General features: G+C 41.3%; 1 protein-coding gene across 2 annotated transcripts in view; it reads right to left on the bottom strand.

The window, feature by feature from the left end:
- Positions 1-239: 239 nt before the first annotated feature.
- The window catches only part of LOC135624239 (uncharacterized), a 37,654-nt gene continuing 9,929 nt past the window's right edge, over positions 240-27,964 (bottom strand). Inside the window, exons 5-8 of one of the 2 annotated variants that reach the window (XM_065127658.1) lie at positions 16,631-16,672; positions 16,237-16,373; positions 621-692; positions 240-547 (exon numbers count right to left, since the gene is read on the bottom strand). In XM_065127658.1, the coding sequence (XP_064983730.1) occupies positions 395-547; positions 621-692; positions 16,237-16,373; positions 16,631-16,672 (404 nt within the window). In that variant the 3' untranslated portion in view covers positions 240-394. The remainder of the gene's footprint in view (positions 548-620; positions 693-16,236; positions 16,374-16,630; positions 16,673-27,964) is intronic. The other variant, XM_065127664.1, reaches the window with a different exon arrangement.

The raw sequence follows: 27,964 nt of genomic DNA on the forward strand, positions 1-27,964 counted from the left end.
AGAAAAATCTAAATATTTGGAGTGACATACATGATATGCTAAAATTTATACAGAAATCTTCAAATTTTGAAAGTACATAAATATGTCAAACCCTATTTTCAATTAGACAATATTATGAGATATTTTAGTCCAATTAGCCTTCCACATTGAGCTAGAGAGGTTTTATAGGACAGTAGAGTAATCATGTTAGCCAATCTATCTTATCGGAGAGTGATGATTGATTATTATGCCAAAGAAAGTTGCAAGTACCTTACAAATTTATATTATTATCAATGACATAAAATGACAAAAGAGAGTTCCTTGTCTGTAATAAAGAAAAAAAATAAAACAATAATTAACAAAATATCTTGAAAGACCAAATTCCTTCTCTTTGACTGACCAACGTCACCATTAACTAGTGGCAGAATCTTTGATCTTGAGGTGGTACAAGTCTCCATGCGAGATGCATGACATCATCATTTATGTAAGGGTGCAGATCCCACATCAGACAGTAGCTTTCTAGTTCTGGTGCGGATGTTTTAAGGTTGAGAGCCCGAACAATGTTTTTCTGCAACAATTCCAGCTGTCAGATAAGAATGTCTTAAGTATAACAAATATTACAAACATGTGGATCCATTTACCTGCATATCACAGTCAAGCTTCAGCATGTGACTGATGACCCTCATTATAATGACCTGTGATATTGTTTCCTCCTAGTAAAGTAACAAAGCACAAAACATAATTTTTCTGGCCAAGTATATGGAAGCAAATGCACAAAGCAAAAAATGTTAATTTCATGGGAATATAATAAAAATTATTAATTTGAACACTTGATTACCTTTTTTTTACATCTCTCCTTGGGTTACATGTGATGTCCCACATCACTAGTATAAGGACTTTATTTTCCCTTCATTTTATGATTATATAATTTAAAGACCTCAACAGTGAAAATGATTTCGTTCTCCTTGAAAATATTGAAAATATCTTTTCTAAGCACTAGGAGGAAGGAACTCAAAGTTTTGGCAAAGTTTACTCAGTTTTTTTCTCAAGAATTCTTGCTCCTTTCTTATTGCCCAAGTGGGGTATTCATAGGCCTCAAATGGTTTAAAAAATGGAGTCAAAAATTCAAATTTCCGGCTATTCCATGTACGGGCGGTACCACCGCCTACAACCTGACACTGTGTCACGGACTTAGCTAGTTTTGCCTAAGTCGTGCAACACCTTTGTGTGTCCGTCCGCAAAGGTCAACCTCCCCGAAACCTCCTATGGTCCACAAGCAATCATTTCAGGAAACACTTCATAACCAATGCAAATTACAAAAAAACTTCAAAGGATCCAAAATGGTCCACTACAGACCAAAATCTTCCATAAGTGTCCACATGACACAACCTTTATTTACAAGCCTAAAATGGCCACCAAACTCAACTAAATTGGGATTGTTAAGCATTCGATCGTCCCTCTACATGTTATGTAAAGCATGAACAAACCAAAAGACATGGACATACATGAGCATTACATGAAACACCCTGTTTACAGTTTTGTTTGTGACATTCTCCCCCACTTATTCCTTCGACGTCCTCATCGAAGCCTTTGTCGACTCTACAACTCCCTGCCTTTGTTGAGTCTTCAATCTTCTGCTCCAATTGCAATGCGCCTCTTGGGTCCCAGTTGCTCTCCGCTGCTGTTGTTGAATAGTCGAACTTTTGATCCGCCATGCTATTTCAACTCTCCATTGACTCTGAATCTAATGTGGGGTTGGTTGAGTTGTGTTGATCCCTATTAGTTCCTGCGGATCCTTCAGATGAAGGAAAAGACCATCTTACTATGCGTTAGTCTCTCAAATGTCTCATGCTGCTTGAATTGGGTGGATGCTTGTTGGAGTTTTAACGAGCATCGCCTCGCAAACTTTTGAAGTTTTGGGTTCTTCCTTCACAAAATTTACCCATCGACTCTTCTTTTACTTAATTGTCACTTCTAAGTAGATTTGCATCACTTCCGCTTTCGATTGACATTCTGTTAGGAAATGAAGCGGATAATCTACTCTCAGTAGCACTGATCTCCATTGGTGACGATTTGACAACTATTGTCTTCCATTTGGTTTCTTTAAATATGTGTAGAGCTCCTCTGTTGGATAGATCAGAGAATTTGGGTACTCAGTTTCGCCCATTCTCTTAAGAGTTGAGAAGGCAAAGTTTACTTGACTTCGCCCACCTCCTCGAGTGTTGTACTTCATTCATCGAGCTGGTTACTAGCTTTCGCTTGCTTTTTGCTCATACTTCTGAAGCACTTGAAGTGTTTGCACTCCTTGCGTTGGATTAGTTACTGTGATTCACCTTCCCAATGCCATCGAACTTCTAGAATGCAAGAAGTTCTCATCCCAACTTGGAGTAAGTCTCTAATAGTTTTGATCGTCTCTGGAATTGTACTGTCTTCTTCATCAACCCCACTGCCTACTCCACTGAGTAGCAAAGGTACAGCACCGCGTACGACCTACTTCGTTCCTTGGTCGTGCACTCTTGCATCGACCTGAAGTCCTTCACTTTCGGCTATCTTGATGAGAAGCTCATTGACACCAATCTTACGAAGTTCCCTGGCCTCTGTCCTTCAACCTTATCTCGGTACTTAGAGTTTGCCTCTGTATTCTCCACCTCCTTGGCCCCTTTCACGACCAAGTGCTCTCCCCCCCATGAGAGTAAGGGATCGATGACTTCACGGAAGTCCCGCCTCTGCGGTACTAATCGTCGCTTTCTCGCCCCTTTCGACCCCCTACTTCAATACCTCTATGTCCTCCATGCAGTTCCCCCTTGGTCGATGGAAAGACAGACTACAACTCTCATGCATGGCCTCTGCCATCATATTGTAGGGTTCGCACTGATTCTGTTCTCCTTAGCTTCCTTGATAGCAACATTCGCTTACTCGACCATGTCCTTTAACTTGTCGGGCTCCCTTAAGCGAATATGGGCTTTAGAGCAGTCCAACTCTCCAATCGCTCTGATCATACCTTTGCATGATCAAGTCCCTCCCATGGGACTCACTGGTACTTGCATTCGAACTTTTCTCTCGGTGGTACACAACCCCCATAAGCTGATGACCAAGGCTTTCATTCGATGCACGCATGGAAGACCCGCTTTTGCGATACCATGGCTTTCACTTCTTGAATCCATAGCCTTTCTTGTCGTCGTGTTGTTCACCGAAGTGGAGCTCCCGATCATATACCTCCGTATGATATAGTCCCTCACGGGACTAGATTCGTGTGTAATGCATTGCCACGATCTATTCCACCACAATCTGCTGCACTATGTCGTCTCTTAGTGACGTCTACATTGCATTCTGATCCTTGTGGAATGAACTCGGATTATGAACCCTCTATATGCGATCTCTGCCAACACATCGCAGGGCCTCTTCCACCTTCAATTGTGTTCGCTCCTTTGGCAATCGACCTTCGTCCAACCGCTCTCGGGTTACACCCAGACGAAGCACCACTCTAGGACAGTCTGTTGCCTAGTAGCTCTCAAAGTACACCGACTTCGTTGAAATTGGTGCACCATTGTTTGGATCCTGGGCCTCTACCCCTACCAGCATAATCTCCGCTATGCACCACTCCCTTCATGGCAACTTGAATGGCAGCACTATCGCATATTCTTCAATAGTACCCGCCTTCGCATCCTCTTGCCCCGTGCCAAGGTCTTCTAAACCAAACTTCGTCTCCGTAAGTTGAGTCGTCTCAGTTCCTCTATCAAATGCTTCTTTGAGGTAAGATGCATGTGCCTCGAAGCTACCATCGTCTTTTGCACCATGCAGGATGAGCCCGCTCCATCAGAATGAGGGACCCATGGAACGACATGATCCCGCTCTTTCCGTTGCAAGAGTTTATGTTCTTTATCTCTATCCAAGGAAAACTCTGTGCCTCCACTCCATATTTCATCTTCTATGTCGACTACCTTTATGCAGCTTGGGTACTTCGCCAAGTTACACCCAAGTTGCTCTACTCCTCGATTTGTATTAAGTTGATGATGGTCCTCACGCCCACCATTCCACGGGTCAGCCCTCCATTAAGTCTGATCTTCATATCGACTCTACATGTACCTTTATCTTGTGTTACCTTGGGTCACTCCCCCACTTGATCTCGTAATGCATTATCTCAAGCAAGATCATACGACGACTCTTCATCGCTCGCTCGGTCCGTTGAACTTTGTGAAGTTGTTTTGAGGTACTCCTCAACATGTGCAGTCCGTCGCACATGGTTCTCCCTCTGGAGAGCCAGGACTTATCCCTCCTGGATATCTATCCCGTTGGAGCAACTTCTCTCTTTGCTTCCATCTCTATGAAAGTTTCGAAGACCACCATCCCCTTTGATTACTCCTCCTTGCTGAACAAACTGTGCATTGTTCTGCCTCCCACAAACGCACTTGCTAGATTGTAACTTCACGTCAATACAGTACCCACTACGCCCCTCAAGGCCTAGTAACATGTTGAACTTGCTGCACACTTCAACCTCCTACGAACGTATCCTTCTCATGCTAAAGAGAAAGTTTCAATGCTCCATGGCGTCGAGTTTCAGTCGCCTTGGGATGGCTACGAACATTCCATCATTCGCATACAAGCCCTTGCATGAGTACCGAATTCTTCGAGTTAACAATTCCCCTCACCTCTATGAGCTTTGCATAACTCTTTCGGTCGCTAAACAACCCATTCCACCTTATATGGTCTCATCCTTTACCAAGTGTCTCGCTTGCCTTGAGCACCATCAAGTATGGTTGCCAACGTTGAGCTGTAGCTCAAACTCAGCCATCCCAACCTTTGTGCGTTATGCATTCTTCCCAACTTGCCTGTCCTCATGGTGCCTTTTGCGCGAAGGGTTGGCCATTCCTCTGAATGCTAATCTCAGATGCTTGCTCCTCTATGTTGAATCTCGGATTTTGATGATGAAGTCAATTGTCATTTGTTGTCTAATGTATGTGTTGAGATAAGTGTGCAGGATTAACTACGATGAAAGTAAGACATGCAGCAGGAGTTGCGCCGGAGTCATGACAATGATCACGTTGGGAGTTCGAGAGCTCGACGGAAGTTCGGACAATCGTCGGAGGTTCTACGGGAACAAATCCGAGAAGTCCAGAAGCTTGCCAAAGGAGCTCGTCCGAACTTGCTAAGTGGATCGTCGCAGTCCAGGAGTTTGCCGGAAGTCCGCAGGAGCATCACTGAGGGTTCATCGGATGATTGACGGAAGTATGCCGGAAACTCGCTGGAAGAAGTGAGTGACGTACCGAAGCAAGCTGCAGAATATGTCTTAGGAAATAATCGTAGTTAGCACTTTGATTAAGTTAGAAATGGGAGGTGATCCCATTAGCTTAATCCTAGGGCAATTGGGCCCCTGAAGAACTCAAATTGGGTCGAATGGTTCAGCCCATTCGGACCCAGGTTGCTGTGGGAGGTGCAACCGCCTAGGCAGGGAGGTAGCACCGCCCAGGCTATGTCTCCCAGCGAGACTGGGCGGTGCAACCGCCCCAGCCAAGAGGTGCAACCGCCCAGGGCTCAGTCTCCGAGCGAGACTGGGCGATGCAACCTCCTCTGTCAGGAGGTAGCACCGCTAGAGCTCAAGTTTCGAGCTCTGCCAGGCGGTGCAACCTCTCCAGTCAAGCGGTGCAACCGCCTGAGCTTGGTCTTCGAGCTCTAGCAGAGAGGTGCAACCGCCCCTGACAGAGGTAGCACCGCCCAGAGGCTCAGTCTTCGAGCTCTGCCAGGCGGTGCAACCTCTCCAGTCAGGAGGTGCAACCACCTGATCCCGGAATTCCGGGATTTGATCGTTTTGAGCTCCAAAATTGAACTGGGTTGAGGCCTATAAATACCCCACCCATTCAGCACTGAAAAGATACAGACCTACACCGAATTCTTGATCTTTTCTGTGATTCTAAGAGCTCAAATTTGTGTTAAGTCCAAAAGTTCTCTTTCTGTTCTTCAAGTCTTGAGTTGTAAAGAGAGGAGAGAAAGGTTCTGTAAGGGTTGTCTCCTGAGCCCGTCAAAAGGAGTGAAACTGTAAAAGGGCAGTTGGGCTTCGCCTATTGAAGGAAGGCCTCTAGTTGACGTCGGTAACCTCGTCGGCGGAGGAAGCCAAAAGTGGAGTAGGTCAAGACTGACCGAACCACTCTAAATCTCTAGTTTGCGTTTATTTTGAGCACTTTATCATTACTGCAAACCTCCTACATAGCTACTGCTCTCTGCGCTTTTACGAACAAGTTTCTAAGTTCTGATCTTTCCGAATCTGCATTCAGACGTAAATCGGTATTTTCGTACGATCTTTACATTGCAGTTTACATTTACGTTTTGATTCTATATATAACTGCAAACTGTCTTCTGCGCTTTTACGAACGAGTTTCTTTGCAGTTTACGTTTACGTTTTGATTCCATTTATAACTGCAAACTGCGCTTATACGCAATCTGCGCTTAGACGCAAACTGCGCTTAGACGTAAACTGCGCTTAAACGCAATCTGAGCTTAGACGCAAACTGCGCTTAGATGCAAACTGCGCTTAGACGCAATCTGCATTTAGACGCAAACTGCATTTAGACGCAAACTGCGTAAACTACGCTTAGACGCAAACTGTGTTTAGACGTAAACTGCACTTAATCATAAGTAATCTTAGAATCGGCTTTTGCATCAAAATAGTTTTTATCGAACGAACGCAGCTCTCGTTTTTAATTGCTGAAAGATTTCCGCTGCACTAATTCACCCCCCCCTCTTAGTGCTCTCGATCCTAACAATTGGTATCAGAGCACGGTTAACTCTCAAACGGATTAAAACCCAAGAGAGATGGCTTACGCCGGAAACCAAGAGGGCCATTCCATTACACGTCCACCCATGTTTAATGGGACGGACTACACCTATTGGAAGACCCGAATGAGGATATTTCTTATCTCTATGGACGTTGAACTCTGGAATCTTGTCGAGAATGGTTTTTCAAAGTCTTCTCTTCCAATGATCGATTGGAACGATTCGGAGAAGAAGGCTTTCGCTCTTAATGCAAAGGCTATGAATGCCTTATTTTGCGCACTTGATAAAAACGAGTTTAATCGTGTTTCGATTTGTGAAACTGCATTTGATATTTGGCACACACTCGAAGTGACTCATGAAGGCACAAGTAGAGTGAAAGAGTCAAAAATCAATCTTTTGTTACACTCTTTCGAACTTTTTCGGATGAAACCGAGTGAGACTATTGGCGACATGTTTACCCGTTTCACGGATGTTGTCAACAGTCTAAAAGGACTCGGAAAAAGTTTTTCGGATTTTGAGCTCGTAAATAAGATTCTAAGATCCCTTCCTAAGAGTTGGGATCATAAAGTCACTACTATTCAAGAGGCAAAAGATCTAAACAACTTCCCTCTTGAAGAACTAATTGGGTCATTAATGACCTACGAGATGACTTGCAAAGCTCATGAAGAGCAAGAAGACATCCTTCCAAAGAACAGGAAGGATATGGCACTTAGAACTTTGGAAGATCACTTGAAAGAAAACTCTAAGTGATGAGGACTGTGATGATGACTTGGCACTTCTAACAAGAAAATTTAAAAAATTCATTAAAAGAAACAAGTTTAAGAATGACACTAAAAGTAAACTTGAACCCAAGAAAGACCAAGTTATTTGCTATGAGTGCAAAAAGCCGGGACACTACAAGAGTGATTGTCCCCAAGCCAAAAAGAGAACAACAAAAAGGAAAGCGCTCAAAGCAACATGGGATGATTCGAGCGCGTCTGAAGAAGAGGAGTCCAACACCGAGCAAGTTGCTCATTACGCCTTAATGGCCATCGGAGAGGAGGTAACGAATTTATTAGATGCTGATTTATCTTTTGATGAATTATTAAATGTCTTCCATGACTTATTTGATGAATGCAAGATTATCAATAGAAAATACAAATTGCTGAAAAAGGAGCATGATAGTCTTACTTGTGATTTTGATAAGTTAAAAATTGAATATCATGATAGTTTAAATTCATGTATCAAATGTCATGATCTAGAAACTCTCCAAAAAGAAAACCTGCTACTTAAGGACACCTTGAAGAAATTCGAGGTTGGTAGCAAGTCATTGAACATGATCCTTGCAAACAAGGGTCCCGTTCCAAAAAGAAGTGGAATTAGATTTGCGAGAAGTCCTCACCTAAATCCAACCACCTTTATAAAAGGCCCCATCTTACATGTTCAACACCAAGCAAAATGTAACTTTTGTTGCAAAATTGGACACAAGACGCATTATTGTCCATTCAAGAAAATTAGTCCAAACAAATTGATTTGGGTTCCTAAAGGAACCATGATAAACTCTATGCAACATGATAAACAATGTAGATCTATCTTTGAGGCACCCAAAAGCAAATGGGTACCTAAAAATCATCCTTTCTTGTAGAAACCCACACCATCGCAAGCTAGGAGCAAGAGATGGTACCTTGATAGTGGATGCTCAAGGCATATGACCGGAGATCCATCTCAATTCTCTAAGCTCACTAGCATAGACGAAGGCTATGTCACCTTCGGAGACAACAACAAGGGTAAAATCATTAGCAAAGGAACCATAGGTAACAAATCCAACTTCTTTATTGAAGATGTTTTGTTAGTTGATGGTTTAAAACATAACCTCTTGAGCATTAGTCAATTACGTGATAAAGGATACACTGTCAAATTCGAATCTAATGCTTGCATCGTTGAAAAACCACATAAGAACATGTCTATGATTGCATTAAAACAAAATAACGTATACACTATTGACATCAATGATTTATGTGATGAAATATGTTTTGCGGTTATGAATGAGGATGCTTGGCTATGGCATAGAAGATTAGGTCATGCTAGCATGAAACTAATCACTCAAATATCATCTAGAGAACTTGTAAGAGGAATTCCTCATATCAAGTTCATCAAAGATAATATATGTGATGCTTGCCAATTAGGTAAACAAATTAAGGGTAGTTTCAAAGCTAAGAATCAAATAAGCACCTCTAGGCCCTTACAATTGATCCATATGGACTTATTCGGACCAATCTCTACATCGAGTCTTGGAGGTAGCAAGTACGCCTTTGTCATTGTTGATGACTATAGCAGATATACATGGACCTACTTCTTAAAACAAAAAAATGAATGCTTTAAATATTTTACCAAGTTTTGTAAACTTGTTCAAAATCAGAAGGGTTCTATGATTTCGTCAATTAGAAGTGATCATGGTGGAGAATTTCGAAACCATGACTTCCAAGAATTCTGTGAAATCAATGGATACAACCATAACTTCTCTACTCCAAGAAATCCTCAACAAAATGGGGTAGTAGAAAGAAAAAATCGAAATCTACAAGAAATGGTAAGAACCATGTTGAATGAACATAGCCTACCCAAATATTTTTGGGCCGAAGCCGTAAACACTACATGCTATATTTTGAATAGAGTTATAGTAAGACCCTTACTCACCAAAACTCCTTATGAGTTATGGAATAACAAAAAACCCAATGTCTCATATTTTAAAGTCTTTGGGTGTAAATGTTTTATCTTAAATGAAAAGGATAACTTAGAAAAATTCGATGCTAAATCTGATGAAGGAATCTTTCTTGGTTATTCTTCGGTTTCTAAAGCTTTTCGTATTTTCAATAAAAGAACTTTAATTATTGAAGAATCCATCCATGTTGTTTTCAATGAGATTTCCGAAATTAGGAAAAATGATCTTGACGATGATGTTAATTTTGATTCCTTGAATTTAAACGCAACCCCGTCTCCAACTAGCAACTTGGATGCATCCACTTCCTAGATTTCCTTACCCAAGGATTGGAAGTATGTAGATGCTCATCCTAAGGAGCTAATCTTAGGAGACACATCAAAGGGGGTTCAAACACGATCTTCTTTTAAAAATTTTTGTGCCAACGCCGCCTTTCTCTCCCAAATTGAACCCAAATGTGTTGATGAAGCCATGAAAGATGATTCATGGATTATCGCAATGCAAGATGAATTGAATCAATTTGAGAGAAATGAGGTGTGGACGCTTGTTCCTAGGCCAAATGACCATTTAGTTATTGGTACTAAATGGGTCTTTAGAAACAAGTAAGATGAAAATGGTATCGTGGTTAGAAACAAGGCTAGATTAGTGGCCAAAGGTTTCAACCAAGAAGAAGGTATCAATTATGAAGAAACCTTCGCTCCTGTGGCTCGATTGGAAGCCATAAGAATGCTCCTTGCCTACGCTAGTAGTAATAATTTTAAATTATTTCAAATGGATGTTAAAAGCGCTTTTCTTAATGGTTTTATTTCCGAAGAAGTCTATGTTGAACAACCTCCTGGATTTGAAAATAATAGTCTCCCTAATCATGTGTTTAGATTAACTAAAGCTCTCTATGGTTTAAAACAAGCTCCAAGGGCTTGGTATGAGAGACTTAGTTCTTTTCTTATTGAAAATAATTTCATAAAAGGCAAGGTTGATACTACGAATGAATCTCTTTGTGAATCCTTTGCTAAAACTATGAGTCTTGAATTCGAAATGAGTCTAATGGGAGAGTTAACATTCTTCTTAGGTCTACAAATCAAACAACTAAGCAATGGCATCTTTATTAGTCAAACTAAATATGCTATGAGTTTACTAAAGAAGTTTAATATGAATAACTCAAAAGCTATTAACACTCCTATGAGCACTTCCACTAAGTTAGAAATTGATGAATGTGGAGAAAGCTTCGATCAAAAAACCTATAGGGGTATGATAGGAAGTTTACTTTACCTCACTGCAACTAGACCAGACATAATGTTCAGTGTAGGACTTTGTGCTAGATTTCAATCAAACCCTAAGATATCTCATCTCAAAGCAGTTAAAAGAATACTCAGATATCTTAATGGTACCACAAATCTAGGATTATGGTACCCAAAATCAGAGAAGATTGAGTTAATTGCTTATGCTGATGCGGACTTCGCTGGCTGTAGATTAGATAGAAAAAGCACATCAGGAACATGTCAATTCTTAGGACATGCCCTTGTTTCCTGGTCATCTAAGAAACAAAACTCGGTTGCACTATCAACAACCGAAGCTGAATATATTGCAGCAAGTGCATGCTGTGCACAAGTTGTTTGGATGAAAAATACCTTAGAAGATTATAAAGTTCATCTTAAAAATATTCCCATTAAATGTGATAACACAAGTGCAATATGCCTAACAAAAAACCCTATACAACACTCAAGAACAAAACATATTGACATCAGACATCACTTTATACGAGATCATGTTACGAATCATGATGTAATCATAGAATTTATTGATACGAAACATCAACTAGCTGATATCTTTACAAAACCTCTAAGTGAAGAACAATTTGATTTCATAAGAAGAGAATTAGGAATGTTGATGTGTCTGAATACTTAAACTAGTTAAAATTATTTTTCGGACGTTATTGATTACTATTACATGCCTTGGTATCACTTGATCAAATAACATGTTGGAAATTATGTGACAAATGTTTTTGAAAATCAGTAGCTTACTCATATCCGAATGCATGTAAGAAGTTCATCTTATTTTCGGTTTGAATGCTAAAAATAGGATTTTCCTGTACACTCTTATGAAAACTTTTTGAAAAATGGGTTTCCTCCTTCGAGCAACGAACTATAACATAACAAGGAGAAGAGATATTCAAAGTATTATATGTGTCATGCCTTCCTTTATGTGCTTGATAACCTACTGGAATCACATCTACCATGCTTTTTGATAATGCTACCATGCTTTTTGTTGATGACAAAGGGGGAGAAAAATATGAATTGATATGGTTGCTATTACTGATGTTATGATTAGGCCATACCTGCTATCACTGATAATGATTGCTATTACTGATGTTGATATGGTTGCTATCACTGATGCTATGATTAGGCCATACCTGCTATCACTGATAATGATATGGTTGCTATTACTGATGTTGATATGGCTGCTATCACTGATGCTATGATTAGGCCATACTTGCATCACCAAGAAATATATGATTGCCATATGCCCTGTATCAAGAATTTGCATCGTACGAACTGATATCTTACCATGTGATGCAATGCTACACTTGCTAAAATATTCGAAATGTGTACATCATATAATGATATCAAAATCTTGCTTCACAGCTTTACATGTCGATATCTTACAATTTGATGAATTGCTACAATAACCATCATTCAAACTTGTTATATTTGAAAATGTATGTCAAGCCTTGACATCATCTTCAAAGAGATATATTATGATAGGAATCATGATGGGAATATGTCTCTTGAATTTATAAAGTTTTTAAATTCAAGAAGTATGGCATAAAGACAGGGGGAGTTAAGGTTAACTCCATTATCAATTGATTGTCATCATCAAAAAGGGGGAGATTGTTGAATCTCGGATTTTGATGATGAAGTCAATTGTCATTTGTTGTCTAATGTATGTGTTGAGATAAGTGTGCAGGATTAACTACGATGAAAGTAAGACATGCACCAGGAGTTGCGCCGGAGTCATGACAATGATCACGTTGGGAGTTCGAGAGCTCGATGGAAGTTCGGACAGTCGTCGGAGGTTCTGCGGGAACAAATCCGAGAAGTCCAGAAGCTTGCCAAAGGAGCTCGTCCGAACTTGCCAAGTGGATCGTCGCAGTCCAGGAGTTTGCCGGAAGTCCGCAGGAGCATCACCGAGGGTTCATCGGATGATCGACGGAAGTTCGCCGGAAACTCGCCGGAAGAAGCGAGTGACGTACCGAAGCAAGCTGCAGAATATGTCTTAGGAAATAATCGTAGTTAGCACTTTGATTAAGTTAGAAATGGGAGGTAATCACATTAGCTTAATCCTGGGGCAATTGGGCCCCTGAAGAACTCAAATTGGGTCGAATGGTTCAGCCCATTCGGACCCAGGTTGCTGTGGGAGGTGCAACCGCCCAGGCAGGGAGGTAGCACCGCCCAGGCTATGTCTCCCAGCGAGACTGGGCGGTGCAACCGCCCAGGGCTCAGTCTCCGAGCGAGACTGGGCGGTGCAACCTCCTCTGTCAGGAGGTAGCACCGCCAGAGCTCAAGTTTCGAGCTCTGCAAGGCGGTGCAACCTCTCCAGTCAGGCGGTGCAACCGCCTGAGCTCGGTCTTCGAGCTCTGGCAGAGAGGTGCAACCGCCCCTGACAGAGGTAGCACCGCCCAAAGGCTCAGTCTTCGAGCTCTGCCAGGCGGTGCAACCTCTCCAGTCAGGAGGTGCAACCGCCTGATCCCGGAATTCCGGGATTTGATCGTTTTGAGCTCCAAATTTGAACTGGATTGGGGCCTATAAATACCCCACCCATTCAGCACTGAAAAGATACAGACCTACACCGAATTCTTGATCTTTTCTGTGATTCTAAGAGCTCAAATTTGTGTTAAGTCCAAAAGTTCTCCTCTTTCTGTTCTTCAAGTCTTGAGTTGTAAAGAGAGGAGAGAAAGGTTCTGTAAGGGTTGTCTCCTAAGCCCGTCAAAAGGAGTGAAACTGTAAAAGGGCAGTTGGCCTTCGCCTATTGAAGGAAGGCCTCTAGTTGACGTTGGTAACCTCATCGGTGGAGGAAGCCAAAAGTGGAGTAGGTCAAGACTGACCGAACCACTCTAAATCTCTGGTTTGTGTTTATTTTGAGCACTTTATCATTACTGCAAACCTCCTACATAGCTACTGCTCTCTGCGCTTTTACGAACAAGTTTCTAAGTTATGATCTTTCCGAATCTGCATTCAGACGTAAATCGGTGTTTTCGTACGATCTTTACATTGCAGTTTACATTTACGTTTTGATTCTATTTATAACTGCAAACTGTCTTCTGCGCTTTTACGAACGAGTTTCTTTGCAGTTTACGTTTACGTTTTGATTCCATTTATAACTGCAAACTGCGCTTAGACGCAATCTGCGCTTAGACGCAAACTGCGCTTAGACGTAAACTGTGCTTAGACGCAATCTGAGCTTAGACGCAAACTGCGCTTAGATGCAAACTGCGCTTAGACGCAATCTGCATTTAGACGCAAACTGCATTTAGACGCAAACTGCGTAAACTACGCTTAGACGCAAACTGTGTTTAGACGTAAACTGCACTTAATCATAAGTAATCTTAGAATCGGCTTTTGCATCAAAATAGTTTTTATCGAACGAACACAGCTCTCGTTTTTAATTGCTGAAAGATTTCCGCTGCACTAATTCACCCCCCCACCCCCCTCTTAGTGCTCTCGATCCTAACACTCTAAGCGACTTTTTCCCTACATTTTCATGCTCGTTTTCCCCCCCAAACGGTCGCACGTGCCTGGCTGCCCTCAACGCAACCCTGTTAGGTCCCCACATTTGCATGCCAAGTGTTTCTATGAGTGCTTGTCCCGCTCTGATACCATCTGTCATTAACTTAGCTGGTTTTGCTTAAGTCTTGCAACACCCTTACATGTCCGTCTAGAAAGGTCAACCTCCCCGAAACCTCCTATGGTCCCTTAGGACCTACAAAAGAGAAAATTGGTTAGAGAAAGCGCCTCACTTGGGATCCACAAGCAATTATTTCAAGAAACACTTCATAACCAATGCAAATTACAAAAAGACTTCACAAACTCTGAACGGTCGCACAATAAAGGATCTAAAATGGTCCACTACACACCGAGATCTCCCACAAGTGTCCATATGACAACCTTTATTTACAAGCCTAAAATGGCCACCAAACCCAACTAACTTGGGGCTGTTAAGCCTTCAACCGTCCCTCTACATGTTGTGTAAAACATGAACAAACCAAAAAACACGGACATATATGAGCATTACATTAAACACCTTATTTATAGTTTTGTCCGTGACAACTAGGTGATACCACCACCTAGTCTAGTGGTACCACCGCCTTACAGTCTCGAAGATCGAGTTTTTTGAGTTTTCCAACTCATAAGCGGTTCCACCGCTTGTTTTGGCGATGCCATCGCCTGTTCTGACTGTTCTAACGGTGCCACTGCTTGACCCAACTTTTGGGTCATTGAATGAGCCTCCCAATGAGCTCAAATCGATCCCAATTAAGGCTCAATTGGCCCCCTAATTGAGTTAGCATAATTATACCAAAAGCTAACTCAATTAACCCCCTAAATTACTTCGATCTTAGACAAATGATTATAAAGCATGAATCCTTTGTTCGGCATGTCATTGGTTCATTTGGCACTTCGTCCGATCCTTCGACGCATTGTCCTCTCCTTCAGCGTATTACCCAATCGGCATATTGACTCCCATAACTTCCGATCTTCTTGGTGCAATGTCCGATCCTTTGGTCTGATACCCAAATTCACGACACGAAACCTACTGCTGACAAATCGACCGATCCTTTGGCCCGACGTCCAATCTTCTGATATGTTCACTTTGGCCCAACATTTGATTCCTCTTGCTTGAATCAATTTGCCACTCCTTGATCGAAACTGGTCCTACATCACTCAAAATCCAAATTAGATCATAAACTTATTAATTGATTTCATCATCAAAATCCGAGATTCAACATGATATTTCGAGTACAAATACCAAGCATTGAAGCTTATACATATGTACCAACAAAAGTTAAAACAAATAATAAATGTACAAAATTTTGTTACCTAATAACCTTATAATCAGAGAATCCAATTTTGCCCGATTCAATTCATACCAACCGGTCTACAAGTGCGAGCCCAAAGTAAGACGTGGACTGCCACCATTTCAGGCAATTCCATCCCGTTTTTCTTCTTTTTTTTTTTTTTTTCTTCCTAACATGCGGCCGAGTTTCTTTATTTTAACATGATTAAACCAAACCTGACCAGCCCTTTTCAGGGCTTGCGAAGAGTCATGAACCCTAGATGTCATGCAGTGTTCTCCCTCTCTGCACTATCACATGGTCCACTGTCCACAGTTTACCTCCCATTGTCCGTGGCTACTGCCTCATCTAGGTATTTCCATCTCTCCTTCTCTTCTTTCTTCGCCCTTGTTCCTCTTCCTTCTCCCTTCTTCATTCTTCTCCATTCTTCTTCCTTCCTCGTCCTTGCCTCCTTCCTGTTTTCTCCCCCCCTCCCCGGGCAGAAACAGTACCTTGGTACATGCCAGCATACCATGTGTTGGTATGTTGGCATTAACGGGACCCATACCGGTTTGGCCATTGATCAATAAGTGACCTGGGTACAAAATTACAAACTTCGTTTCTAATCATTATTAGTCCAAAAGAAAAGTAGACAATAGTCATCATCTTCATAATCTTCATCCAAGGTAACCTTCTAAAAATTAATTAAGAGAAAACTGCTTAGCAAGATATCAAGTAACCAGTCTACCTCGAAAGAAAGAACCAGACACAGCATTTCTTCACTAGGAGTGTCATCCAAAAGAGCTGAAATATTTTGATTTGCAGCTTGTGTGACACCATTGGCGTCTTCCATTAGGCAAACAAGTTCATGGAGCAAAGTTTCTACTGCAACAGTGAGTGTTTAAGAAAAAATGAGTCTAAAAATATCCATCATTGTTAAATTAATAGAAAAATAACTCAAAAATATGCTAAAAAATAGATAAACTAAAATAGATCAAATAGATAAAGTTGAGATCCTGGTTCAGTAGCAAATCTAGAAAATTTTAGTATGAAAATAAGATTATGCTTTAAAATGTTATGTTATAGGGATCATATTTGTGGTACATACACAGATTTTATATAATAACGGGACAAGGAATCACCTTTCTTCAAATGGTCTCGAAGCCCCTGTACGCAAATATGCACTGTTGTGAAAATTTTCATGGAAAAATAAGAAGAGAAGAAATTGCAATTAATAAAGAACTTCATAAAATCTAGATAAAAAGAAAACAGCATCAATTTTCAAACTAAATGCAAATTTATTTTTACAGAAACTCCACCATGTCTTCCATAGCCTTGTTATAAATCAATCCCTGACAATCAAGAGGCCCTTCAGTTTCAAAGGTCTCCATAGCAATGGAGAACAAGACCCTTGCACTCACGCTAGGATGTTAATCATCCAATGGAGTTATTAGTCATACATGCAGCACTCCTTGTGCAACACATTCATCAATACATAACCTTGTGAACCCATTCAAAGTTACAGCGAGTCTTTGCAGTTTAAGTAGGTTAGATACAGCAAAAAAATTGGTCAGTCCTGGGATTTACCCCTCTAAGACAACTAAGAGATTCTTATATTACACCAGAACACATAAGTTCTTAACACAAGCAGATTCAATAAAACAAGTTATGGTCTTGAGTCTCTTGACAACATCATAATGACACAGTATTAGAAATCTCAAAGCCCTGAATCCATTCACACCTAAAATCACTCAAAAAAATATCTGATATACAAATTTCAAAATTTATAAATGCACTGCAAGGGATGTGAAATTATGAGCACAAGTAGAAAAGAAAAAAAGATCAAACAAGGGCAATTAAACATTTACTATAAAAGAAGTATGACAAGAGACCATCCATACCCTAGGAAGTCATGTCAGAAGACATCCAGCAAGCAACAAAAGAACTCAGGTACCTTGACAGCAGGATCGAAGGAGAGAGAGGTGCCGAATGCCAAAAGTTCAAGAATGCTAACTATATCTTAATTACTTGAAGATAACTTTAACAAAAGTGATTCATTTTAAATGTTAGAGAGAACAGTGAGATTATACTTATTTCAGATTCCCAAAAGATTGCATAAAGATGGTGAAAGTTTGCATAATGCCTTGACCATAGCATAAAGACTATAGTCAAGACACTTGACCAGAGGCATAAAGGTGGACAGAAACACGCAAGAAACTAAACTACATGTTAAGGTCATAGTAATGCCTTGATTCTCAAGATGGTGAAAGATTATCTTTCAAAGGTAGATTTCAGCTATTAAGGTATCAGATAAAAGGGAAACGAAATCAAATGTGGCCATGTACTCAACTTGTATTTGAGGTTCAACTTGAACACTTGCACAAGCATGGATAACAAGAAGATTAAAATGATCTACTAAAGATATACTACATATGATCTTTCACCAAGGGTTTATCAAAGAAAATAACTTTTTGGTGACCTACGACAACTTATACGGATAAGGTTCAAGATTAGATATAGAAAGAAAATAAAAGAACGAATGGGAGGAATCACCGAAAACCAGTTTGACTTATAGGAAAATAATTTAGAAAAAAATACAATTAAAGTATGTTCAATAAGTATCAGATCCCCTTGTCACCAATGGTTCTGTCGCTCTGGTAACACCATATACTTAGCAATTTGAGTCTCAATGATTTGTGAAGGCAAAAAGAAAGTTATAAGGAAGCAAATTTATTGTATGGTCTAGTCCCTAGGGCTTTATGACCTGTTATAATGGTGAAAGAGAAACGATACGATGGTCGAAGTGGAGAAGCTAGGAATCAAATAATATATTGGATCTACTCAAAATCCATCAAATTTGCCTCAGAGAAAAAAAAAAAAAAGACACGGTCACACATTACTCACACATATTGCGAGAACAAAGAGTTTAAATCATTCAATCTACAATAACCCAGATTACAACCCTCGTCTCTTTTTTACAGGCATCCTAGAAATAAGAAAAATACATAATAATAATGAAAATTACAATAAAAAATTATATCCCTTATATCAAGATTCATCCATCTAATTTCTTTTTTTTAGAGAAGATTACTTTCAATTTTGTTTTGGTAAATAATCTTCTTATTTTACAGAATATTCAATTGATATATAGACTTTATTTTTGCAAATTCATTAATGATTATGGGACAATTCTTTCAATTAAACCCCAAAAAATTCAATTGTCCAAAATTTTTCTTTTCTTTTTTTGGCTTCCTCTTCTCTTTATCCCTGAAAATCTAGATAAATAAAGTAAGGACATAGAAGATGTTGCTCTATAGCAAACTATATAATTAGCAAAATCAGCTATTAAAATTTATGAAAAAGGTAAAGATTGAAAAAAAGGTTCAACCAACCTAAATAAAAGTTCAATTCAAAGGAATCTAATTGCCTTGATTTTTATCATTTTTTCCTCTATGGTGATCAGTATGAGGTTTGGGTTAGACGAACCGTCGACTCGATATCACCTTTTAAATGAAAGTTTTGACAAATGAGAGAACTATCACTAAGAAACAAACATAAAACCAAAAGAAAACAACATCTATTGCTTATAAAGCTAAAGTGCCAACTACAATACTTAATGTAATGAAATAAAAGCGTGATAAAAGACTTATAAATGTGTAAGAACGTAGGTTGTCTTTGGACAGCACCTGGGCACTCTCGATAGTTTGTGTATTGCTATCGGTTTCCGCTATTGGAACCTCCTCCTAAGGTTTGGACAGCAGGCAACAGGCTTTGAGGCTTCTCATAGCAGCTGGGCGGAGCTTGATGCAAAGCCTTGACTATTGAAATGCGAAGAAAAAGGCTACGGTTGGAAGGACTGGCTATACCTTGCCAAATTCCTCCTCTCTCTCTTCTCCTCTCTTCTCTTCTCTCTTCTAAGACTGGAAAAACTAGGGCCAACTAGGCACTTGCTAGAGGATTCTTGGTTTCCCTTGGGATGCCTTAGATGGGTCTCTCCTCCTCCTTCTATAGCTGAGGAAGAGGTGGAGTCCTAACTAGGTTAGGACTTAAGAGAATCCTAAAACAATTAGGACTTAGAGAGTCTTAATGCCATATGTCTTGGAAAGTCCTAGTGCCTTTAGGACTTGTTTTAGGGCTCATGCATGGGATTCCTACTCCTATTAGGAGTTGGCACCAACCTCTCCTTGTGGATGCCCCTATTTGGGTGTGGGCAGTCCTAATCCTAGTCCTAGTAGTATTTGGATTGGGGTAAGTGGACTGCTGTGAAAAGGGCTTTGCTTGGCTAGATAGGGTTTTGAGGCTTCAAAAAGCCCTTCAATAAAGGTTAAACAATTCTGTTGTGTGTTGTTGAGATTGTCCCTGATCATATGGAAAGCATTTATTCTCAATGAGTGGATACTAAAGAAGTGTTCAAAGAGTTCGGGCTGATTCACTATAATTCCTTCTTGGTAGTCCAAGTGCAGTTTGAATATGGTCACACTTTCAACTTGATAAGAATTTTGTTATACCCAACAATCTATTGTCTATCTTCTCCTTGAAAGGTTTCGTAAAGATGGGGAAGCAATAGGTTACAGAGGTGAAGGGGCAAAATAAGGTACCAGGGAAGTAAGTTGAAACATTATCTTACAGTTTTGATTACATGTTAAGTTCTCTGTGTTGATAACATGACCAATGCCAAAATTTGGCAGAATATTAAGTTCATGCATTATATTTGTTTCTTTCTTGTGGACCTATAAGAACCAAAACTTTTGCCATGGGACTCCTCACGAAGATTTCTTGGGTTGAATTTATATCACTTTAACTGAAAATGAACATCTACAAGAAACTTTAATTTCCTTGATGAAATTTTGTTATGAATTTTAGTGTGCAGCACAATCTCCGCTGCGCACTACTCCCTACATGGCAAGTTGAATGGCAACACTGTGGCATATTCTTCAAAAGTACCCGCCTCTACGTCCTCTTGCCCCGTGTCAAGGCTTTCTGAACCCAACTTCGCCTCCGCAAGTTGAGTCGCCTCAGTTCCTCCGTCAAATGCTTCTCTGAGGTAAGGTGCATGCGCCTCGAGGCTCCCTTCGACTTTGGCACCATGCAGGATGAGCTCGCTCCATCAGAATGAGGGACCCATGGAACGACATGAACCCGCTCTTGCCTCTGCAAGAGTTCATGTCCTTAATCTCTGTCCAAGGAAAACTCCGTGCCTCCGCTCCATATTCCATCTTCTATGTCAGCTACCTTTATGCGGCTTGAGTACTTCGCCAAGTTACACCTAAGTTGCTCCGCTCCTCGTTTTGCATTGAGTTAATGGTGGCCCTCGCGCCCACCATTCCACGGGTCAGCCCTTCGTTGAGCATGATCTCCATATCGACTCTATGTGTGTCTTCATTTGTGTTGCCTTGGATCGCTCCCCCACTTGATCTCTCAATGCATTCCTCAATGCATTATCTAAAGTGAGATCATGCGACGACTCCTCGCCGCTCGCTCGATCCGTTGAGCTTTGTGAAGTTATTTTTGAGCTACTCCTCAACATGTGCGGTCCGTTGCACATGGTTCTCCCTCTGGAGAGTCGGGACTTATCCCTCCTGGATATCTATCCCGTTGGAGCAACTTCTCTCTTCGCTTCCATCTCTCTAAAAGTTTCGGAGACCACCATCCCCTTGGACTACTCCGCACTGTTGAACAAACTGTGTATTGTTCTGCCTCCCACAAACACACTTGCTAGATTGCGACTCCACGTCAATACAGTACCCACTGCGCCCCTCAAGGCCTAGTAACATGTTGAACTCGCTGCACACTTCAACCTCCTACAGACGTATCCTTCTCATGCTGAAGAGAAAGTTTCAATGCTCCATAGCACCGAGTTTCGATCGCCTTGGGATGGCCACGAACACTCCATCGTTCGCATACAAGCCTTTGCATGAGTACCGAATTCTTCGAGTTAGCAATTTCCCTCACTTCTATGAGCTTTGCACAACTCTTTCGGTCGCTGAACAACTCATTCCACCTTACATGGGCTCATCCTTTATCAAGTGCCTCACTTGCCTTGAGCACCATCAAGTATGGTTGCCAACATTGAGCCGTAGCTCAAACTCAGCCATCCCAACCTTTGTGCACTAGGTATTCTTCCCAGCTTGCTTGTCCTCGTAATGCCTCTTGCGCGAAGGGTTGGCCATTCCTCTAAATGTCAATCTCAGATGTCTGCTCCTCTAAGCGACTCATTTTCCCTACATCTTCATGCTCGTTTTTCCCTCAAACGGTCGCACGTGCTAGCTGCCCTCAACACAGCCCCGCTAGGTCCCCCACGTTTACATGCCAAGTGTTTCTATAAGTGCTTGTCTCGCTCTAATACCATCTGTCACGGACTTAGTTGGTTTTGCCTAGTCGTGCGGCACCCTTGTATGTCCGTCCGCAAAGGTCAGCCTCCTCGAAACTTCTCATGATCCCTTAGGACCTACAAAAGATAAAACGGGTTAGAGAAAGTGCCTCACTCGGGATCCACAAGCAAACATTTCAGAAAACACTTCATAACCAATGCAAATTACAAACAGACTTCACAAGCTCTGAGCGGTCGCACAGCAAAGGATCCAAAATGTCCACTACAGACTGAGATCTCCCACAAGTGTCAACATGACACAACCTTTATTTACAAGCCTAAAATGGCCACCAAACCCAACTAAATTGGGGTTGTTAAGCCTTTGACCATCTCTCTATATGTTGTGCAAAGCATGAACAAACCAAAAGACATAGACATACATGAGCATTACACTAAACACCTTGTTTACAGTTTTGTCCGTGATAGTGTGATGGTGGACACAAGTGCCACCCACAATTTCATTATCGATAGAGAACCAAGGCAACTTGGGCTAAACTTGGAGAAAAACCTAAGGCAGTGAACTCGGAGGCTAAGCGAATCTCTGAGTTGGCAAAAGCAATGCCCATCAAGATTGGGACATAGAGCGGAAGCACAAACATGATGGCGGTGCCACTGGACAACTTCCAAGTGATTCTCGGAATGGAATTCATGCATGCGGCAAAGTTTGTGCCAATGTCGTTCCTAAACTCCCTATGTTTAATGAGAGGCAATAACCCTTGCGTGGTTCCTGTTTCTCAAGGAGGGACCAAGGACCCACAATATCTATCAGTATTACAACTGAAGAAGCGGGTACGAAAAGGTGAATTTAACTTTCGTGGCCATTGTTAAGCTGGCGACATTTGATGAGAATGTCATTCATGAACCTACTGTGGTGGCAAAAACTCTACCACCACGCAGAGGCGTGGATCATCGTATCGAGCTAGAGCAGGAACTGAAGCATCTAGTGAAACCACCATACTACATGGCCCCTCCAAAGTTGGCAGAGCTCAGGAAGCAATTAGATGAACTGCTAAGCAGTGGTCTCATCCGTAGTTCCAAAGCACCATTTGGAGCTCTAATTCTCTTCCAAAAGAAACAAGATGGGAGCCTCCAATTATGAGTCGACTACTGAGCCCTCAACAAGGTAACGGTAAAGAACAAGTACCCCATCGCGCTCATCGTAACTTGTTCGACCAACGGGGTAAAACAAAGTATTTCTCAAAACTCGACCTTCGGTCAGGGTATTAGCAAATACGCATTGTTTAAGGCAATGAAGTGAAGACTACCTACGTGACCAGGTATGGAGCATTCAAGTTCTTAATTATGCCTTTCAGCTTAACCAACGCTCCAACCACATTCTGCACTCTCATGAACTAACTATTCAAGGAGTATTTGGACGAGTTTGTGGTTGTCTACTTGGACGACATCGTCGTTTACAGTAAAACGCTCGAGGAGCATATTGAGCACCTTCAAACAATTTTCAAGGTTCTCAGGAAGAACACTTTGTTCGTGAAAAGGAAGAAGTGCTACTTTACTCAGACGGAGATTTTGTTCTTGGGGCACCGAATTGGCGATGGTTCTATTTAGATGGATAAATCAAAGGTGCAAGCTATGGCGAAATGGCAAACACCAAAGAAGTTGCCGGAGCTGAGATCCTTCCTTGGTTTCGTTAACTATTATCGACGCTTTATCAGCTGGATATTCGAAGCGCACAGCTCCACTGACGAAATTGCTAAAGGAGCAGCCTTGGCGATGGTCCGACAAATGCAAAGTAGCATTCCAAGATCTACAAACTGTTATGTTGGAATAATTGATACTCAAATTGCCGAACTATAGGAAGCCTTTTGAAGTCCCTACAAATGCTTCAGACTTCGCTATTGGGGGAGTACTCATGCATGAGGGTCACCTGGTGGCCTACGAGAGCTGCAAGCTCAACGAGATCGAGCGGTGGTATCCAGTGCACGAGAAGGAGATGACAGTGGTGATCTATTGTCTATGAGTTTAGCGGCACTGCCTTCTCGGATCACGATTTATGCTAAGGACGGACAACATCGCTTTGAGTTACATACTCAAAAGAAACTCTCCCCAAAGCAAGCACGATGGTATGACTTCCTGGCTGAGTCTGATATGGCAATGAAGTACAAGCCCGGAAGAGCAAATATCGTGGTCGATACGTTGAGTCGGAAAGTGGAGCTGGGGAATGCCATGCAATTGGAAGGCGGAGGCCAAGTAAGTCAGTTGCACTCCAACTTCCTTTCCAAGATTAGGAATGGACTGCACAATAATCCCCAAGCAATAACCCTGATGCAACTAATCAAAGAAGGCAAGGCACGATGATTTTGAGTCCAGGAGGAATTCATCTACACCAAAGGAAATAGGGTTTATGTTCCTCGAGCAAACAATTTGAGGCGTGAACTCTTGAGAGTGTCATAATTCCATTTGGGCTAGACATCCAAGCATTCACCGAACATTGGCTCTCGTGGAGAGGGCCTTCTATTAGCCGAAGATGGGGATTTATGTGGAGGAATATGTTCGAATGTGCCTTACTTGCCAACAAGATAAGGTAGAGCAGCGGAAGCCGATGGGACTTTTGGAGTCGTTGCCCATACCAAAAAGGTCGTAGGAGAGCATTTTCTTAGACTTCATATCAAACTTGCCGGTAGTAAGGGGACTCAGATCGATACTCGAGGTGGTTTATCGATTTTCAAAGAATGCAACATTCATTGCTGCACCCCTACACTGTTTAGCAGATAAGGCGGCCAAGTTGATAATGAAGAATGTGGTGAAGTATTGGAGGGTCCCGCACAAAATCATCAGTGATCAAGATGCTTAGTTATTAGGGCAATTCTGGACCGAGCTATTCAAATTGCTAGGGTCCAAGTTATACTTCTCCACAAGCCTCCACCCCCAAACAAATGGCCAAACTAAAAGACTAAATTTGCTCCTTGAGCAATATCTTCAGCACTACATAATGTTAACCAACAGGATTGGGTGAAACTGTTGGACATTGTCCAATTCTCCTACAACTTGCAGCAGAGCTTTCTATCCAACAAGAGCCCCGTCGAGATCATTACGGGACAGTAGTCATCGACTCCTCACGCCTTGGCGATCGGTTATACTGGGAGTAGTCCGTCAGCATATTACTTTGCGAAGGAATGGCACCGAAATGCAGATATTACATGGGCTTACTTGGAGAATGCGGCCAAAAAGATGAAGTGGGTAGACTTAGGAAGGCAACCACAGGAGTTTAAAGTTGACGACTTAGTGTTGGTAAAGCTCCAACCAACATCACTCCAGTTCTTTAGGCAAAAAGTGCGCAAGGGATTTGTGCGCAAATACGAAGGACCCTTCTCAATTATCAGTAGGGTAGGCAAAGTCTCCTATAAGTTGCAAATGTCGACGTGGTTTAAAATTCACAATGTCTTCCAAGCAAACAACTTGAAAGCCTACCACTCAGATCCGCAAGATGCTTCCCGAAGTGTTCCAACTCGGCTACCCCACACTAGAGCCTCGTACTAGAAGTGAGTTGAAACCATTTTAGCAGATCGCAAGACAAAGCTACCCAACGAAGCGGAGCAAACCAAATACCTGGTGAAGTGGCGAAAGCTTCCTTGAACAGAAGCTAGTTGAGAGCCTGAAGATGCCCTACGACATTAAAAAGCAATCATCAAAGCCTACCAGCAAGCGTCGACAAGGGTGTCGATAGTTTAAGTGGAGGAGAATGTCACGAACGGTCATCGATTACTCGCAACATCTTCGCTCAATGAACTGTTCATCGCTTTTGCATGCTTGTACAGATGCTTGGCAGCATATTTTGCCTTGGTTTTGTGTGTTTTTCTAGAAAAATGTAAGCAAGAATAGTTTGTAGCATTGCAGTGCGACCGCTCACCATGCTAAGCAAAACTGTCCTAAAATGGCTCCATTTTCGTGTGCCACGGTTTGTTTTTTACAGATCGCAACCGCGTGCAATGTCAACCATCTCAAACCCCTAGAACCCCCCCAAGTGGCATAGGGGTGGATGGGGCTTCGAGATAGTGTTGGGCGTTGATCGGTATACACAAGTTCGCACGTTAACTTGACGGGAAATTTGCCATCACGCCCGACACCCGATGAGCAGTCATTTGTAGACTTGCAACTATTTGTTTTGCCTTATAAAGTCCTTGTTTTCTCCTTCCTCTCTTTTCTCTCTTGCACTCAAAGTGTTTGCTAAATTACTTGTAACGCTTCCTTCTTTACGAGATGTTAGGACTTCTCTATGCTTTCAAATTAATCAACTTACTCTTTTTATAGAGGAAGGCTCAGTCCGTTGCGTCTACGACGAAGCCAATGGAAAAAAGCATCGGCGACGGAGGCAAAAGCAGCACGAGGGTTGGCTCGGGGTTGCACAGGGGGTAAGTAACCGCGTTATTGAACCGAACGTAACTTATTTGAATCGGTTAAAAGTCTGGTTCAATTGGCTTATTTGAACCGAGTGCTCACCCAAAGCGCCTGACGCTTGGGTTTGGGCGAGCGCCTAGGTCGCGCCTCGTTAAGGCACATTGCCTGGTCCACACACGAGTCGCTCAGGCCTTGCGTCACAGAGCGCCTAGCCAAGCGCCCAAGCGCCTATTTAAATTCAGATTATCTTGTAAGCAAATTTGGAGTACATCTTTACCCAATAAATGATTAGCTATAATTTTTATAAGTTTTTCAAGTGGAGAGAAAAAATGACTAAAACAAATCTAAAATTTATTTCTAATATTTACTTAGTTTATTTCATCTAAAGTAAAAACAATTATATATTCTATAAATATAGTTAGTCTCTTCTCTTTTTCTCATGTTACGTTATGATGTTTGAAGTTATGAACATAATAAGAAATCTTCTTCCTTGAAACTAATTTAATCGACCATGTGCAAGACATACAAAGGTGAGGTCTTATCCTGGAGAGTCAATCTTTAAGTTAGAGGGAGTCAAGTATTTATCATTTTCTATTAATAAATTATTTAATAGATTTTTATCCCTCTTTTCTCAATCATCATTATTACCCTCAAAAAAAGTATATATATCTTCTTTGCTCTATGAGCTTCACCTTGCATCATATCCTACATTAAACTTTGTACCAAGACATCATGTCCTATGTTATTTTAGGTCTCATCTGTGAGTTGCTAAGACTTGCTCATCTTGTTTTATAAATTTATTAAATATACTACAGCTAGACTTGAGGTTCAATGACCCATTTAGCCAATGCTACACTTTCTTTCGCTCAATCTCCAAGAGAAACCTGACAGCAACCACACTTCTTATGGGTAGCAAATGGGAAAACACTTCATTGTGCTCGTATAACATTAGTTCTCTTTATAACAAAAACTAATGGCAACAAGCTCTAATCGACTAAAATTTGTCTGAAAGCATCATCTCATAGCATACATCACAATTTCAGACAAGTAGTGATTCTGCTCTAGCATATTTAGTTTTCTTGCTCAAGTATTTTGTAGGCTTGTTTGCGAACCACACTATGTTTGCTTCTTGGCAAACTAAATGAGCAGAGTCGAAGTCACAAAACCATCTACTTGCAAGCATGGTTCGTATTACCGGTCCATTCCGATGTACCGACCGGCTGTCGATACAATACTTACCGAGCTTATCAGCATACGGTGGTACACTGGGGTGTACCAATGTACCACTGATAAGACCCCTAGGGTTTTATCGTAAAAGAAGAGGAAGAAAATGGATGATTGTTTTGAGGAGATCGACCTCCTTGATCACTTCGAGGGGATCGACCTTCTAGGGTTTGTCAAAAGAATAGATAATATTTTATTGATAGGTTAAAAGAAACAGATACATCTCTATTTATAGAGTTCCACCTAGAGTCCACCAGGACTTGGACTCTTAATAATAAATAAAATATTAAATAAACCCCTATCCGATTCTTACCGAACTAAATAAACTCAACAAAACATTATTCAAAAGCTTAGAAAATAAAGGGATCCTAACAATTCCTCCCTCTTCAAATCAATTTTGTCCTCAAGGCTGAGCAACATCAAACTCGGGGAGTTTCTCTTTCAGCACTTCAATCACAGGGTATTTGCAGCGCATCACAACCCATTGATCAAGTAAGTGCGGTCTCCATTCCTTGATAGTGTAAGC

The sequence above is a fragment of the Musa acuminata genome, chromosome BXJ1-3, assembly GCF_036884655.1.
Source record: "Musa acuminata AAA Group cultivar baxijiao chromosome BXJ1-3, Cavendish_Baxijiao_AAA, whole genome shotgun sequence".
NCBI lineage: Eukaryota > Viridiplantae > Streptophyta > Magnoliopsida > Zingiberales > Musaceae > Musa > Musa acuminata.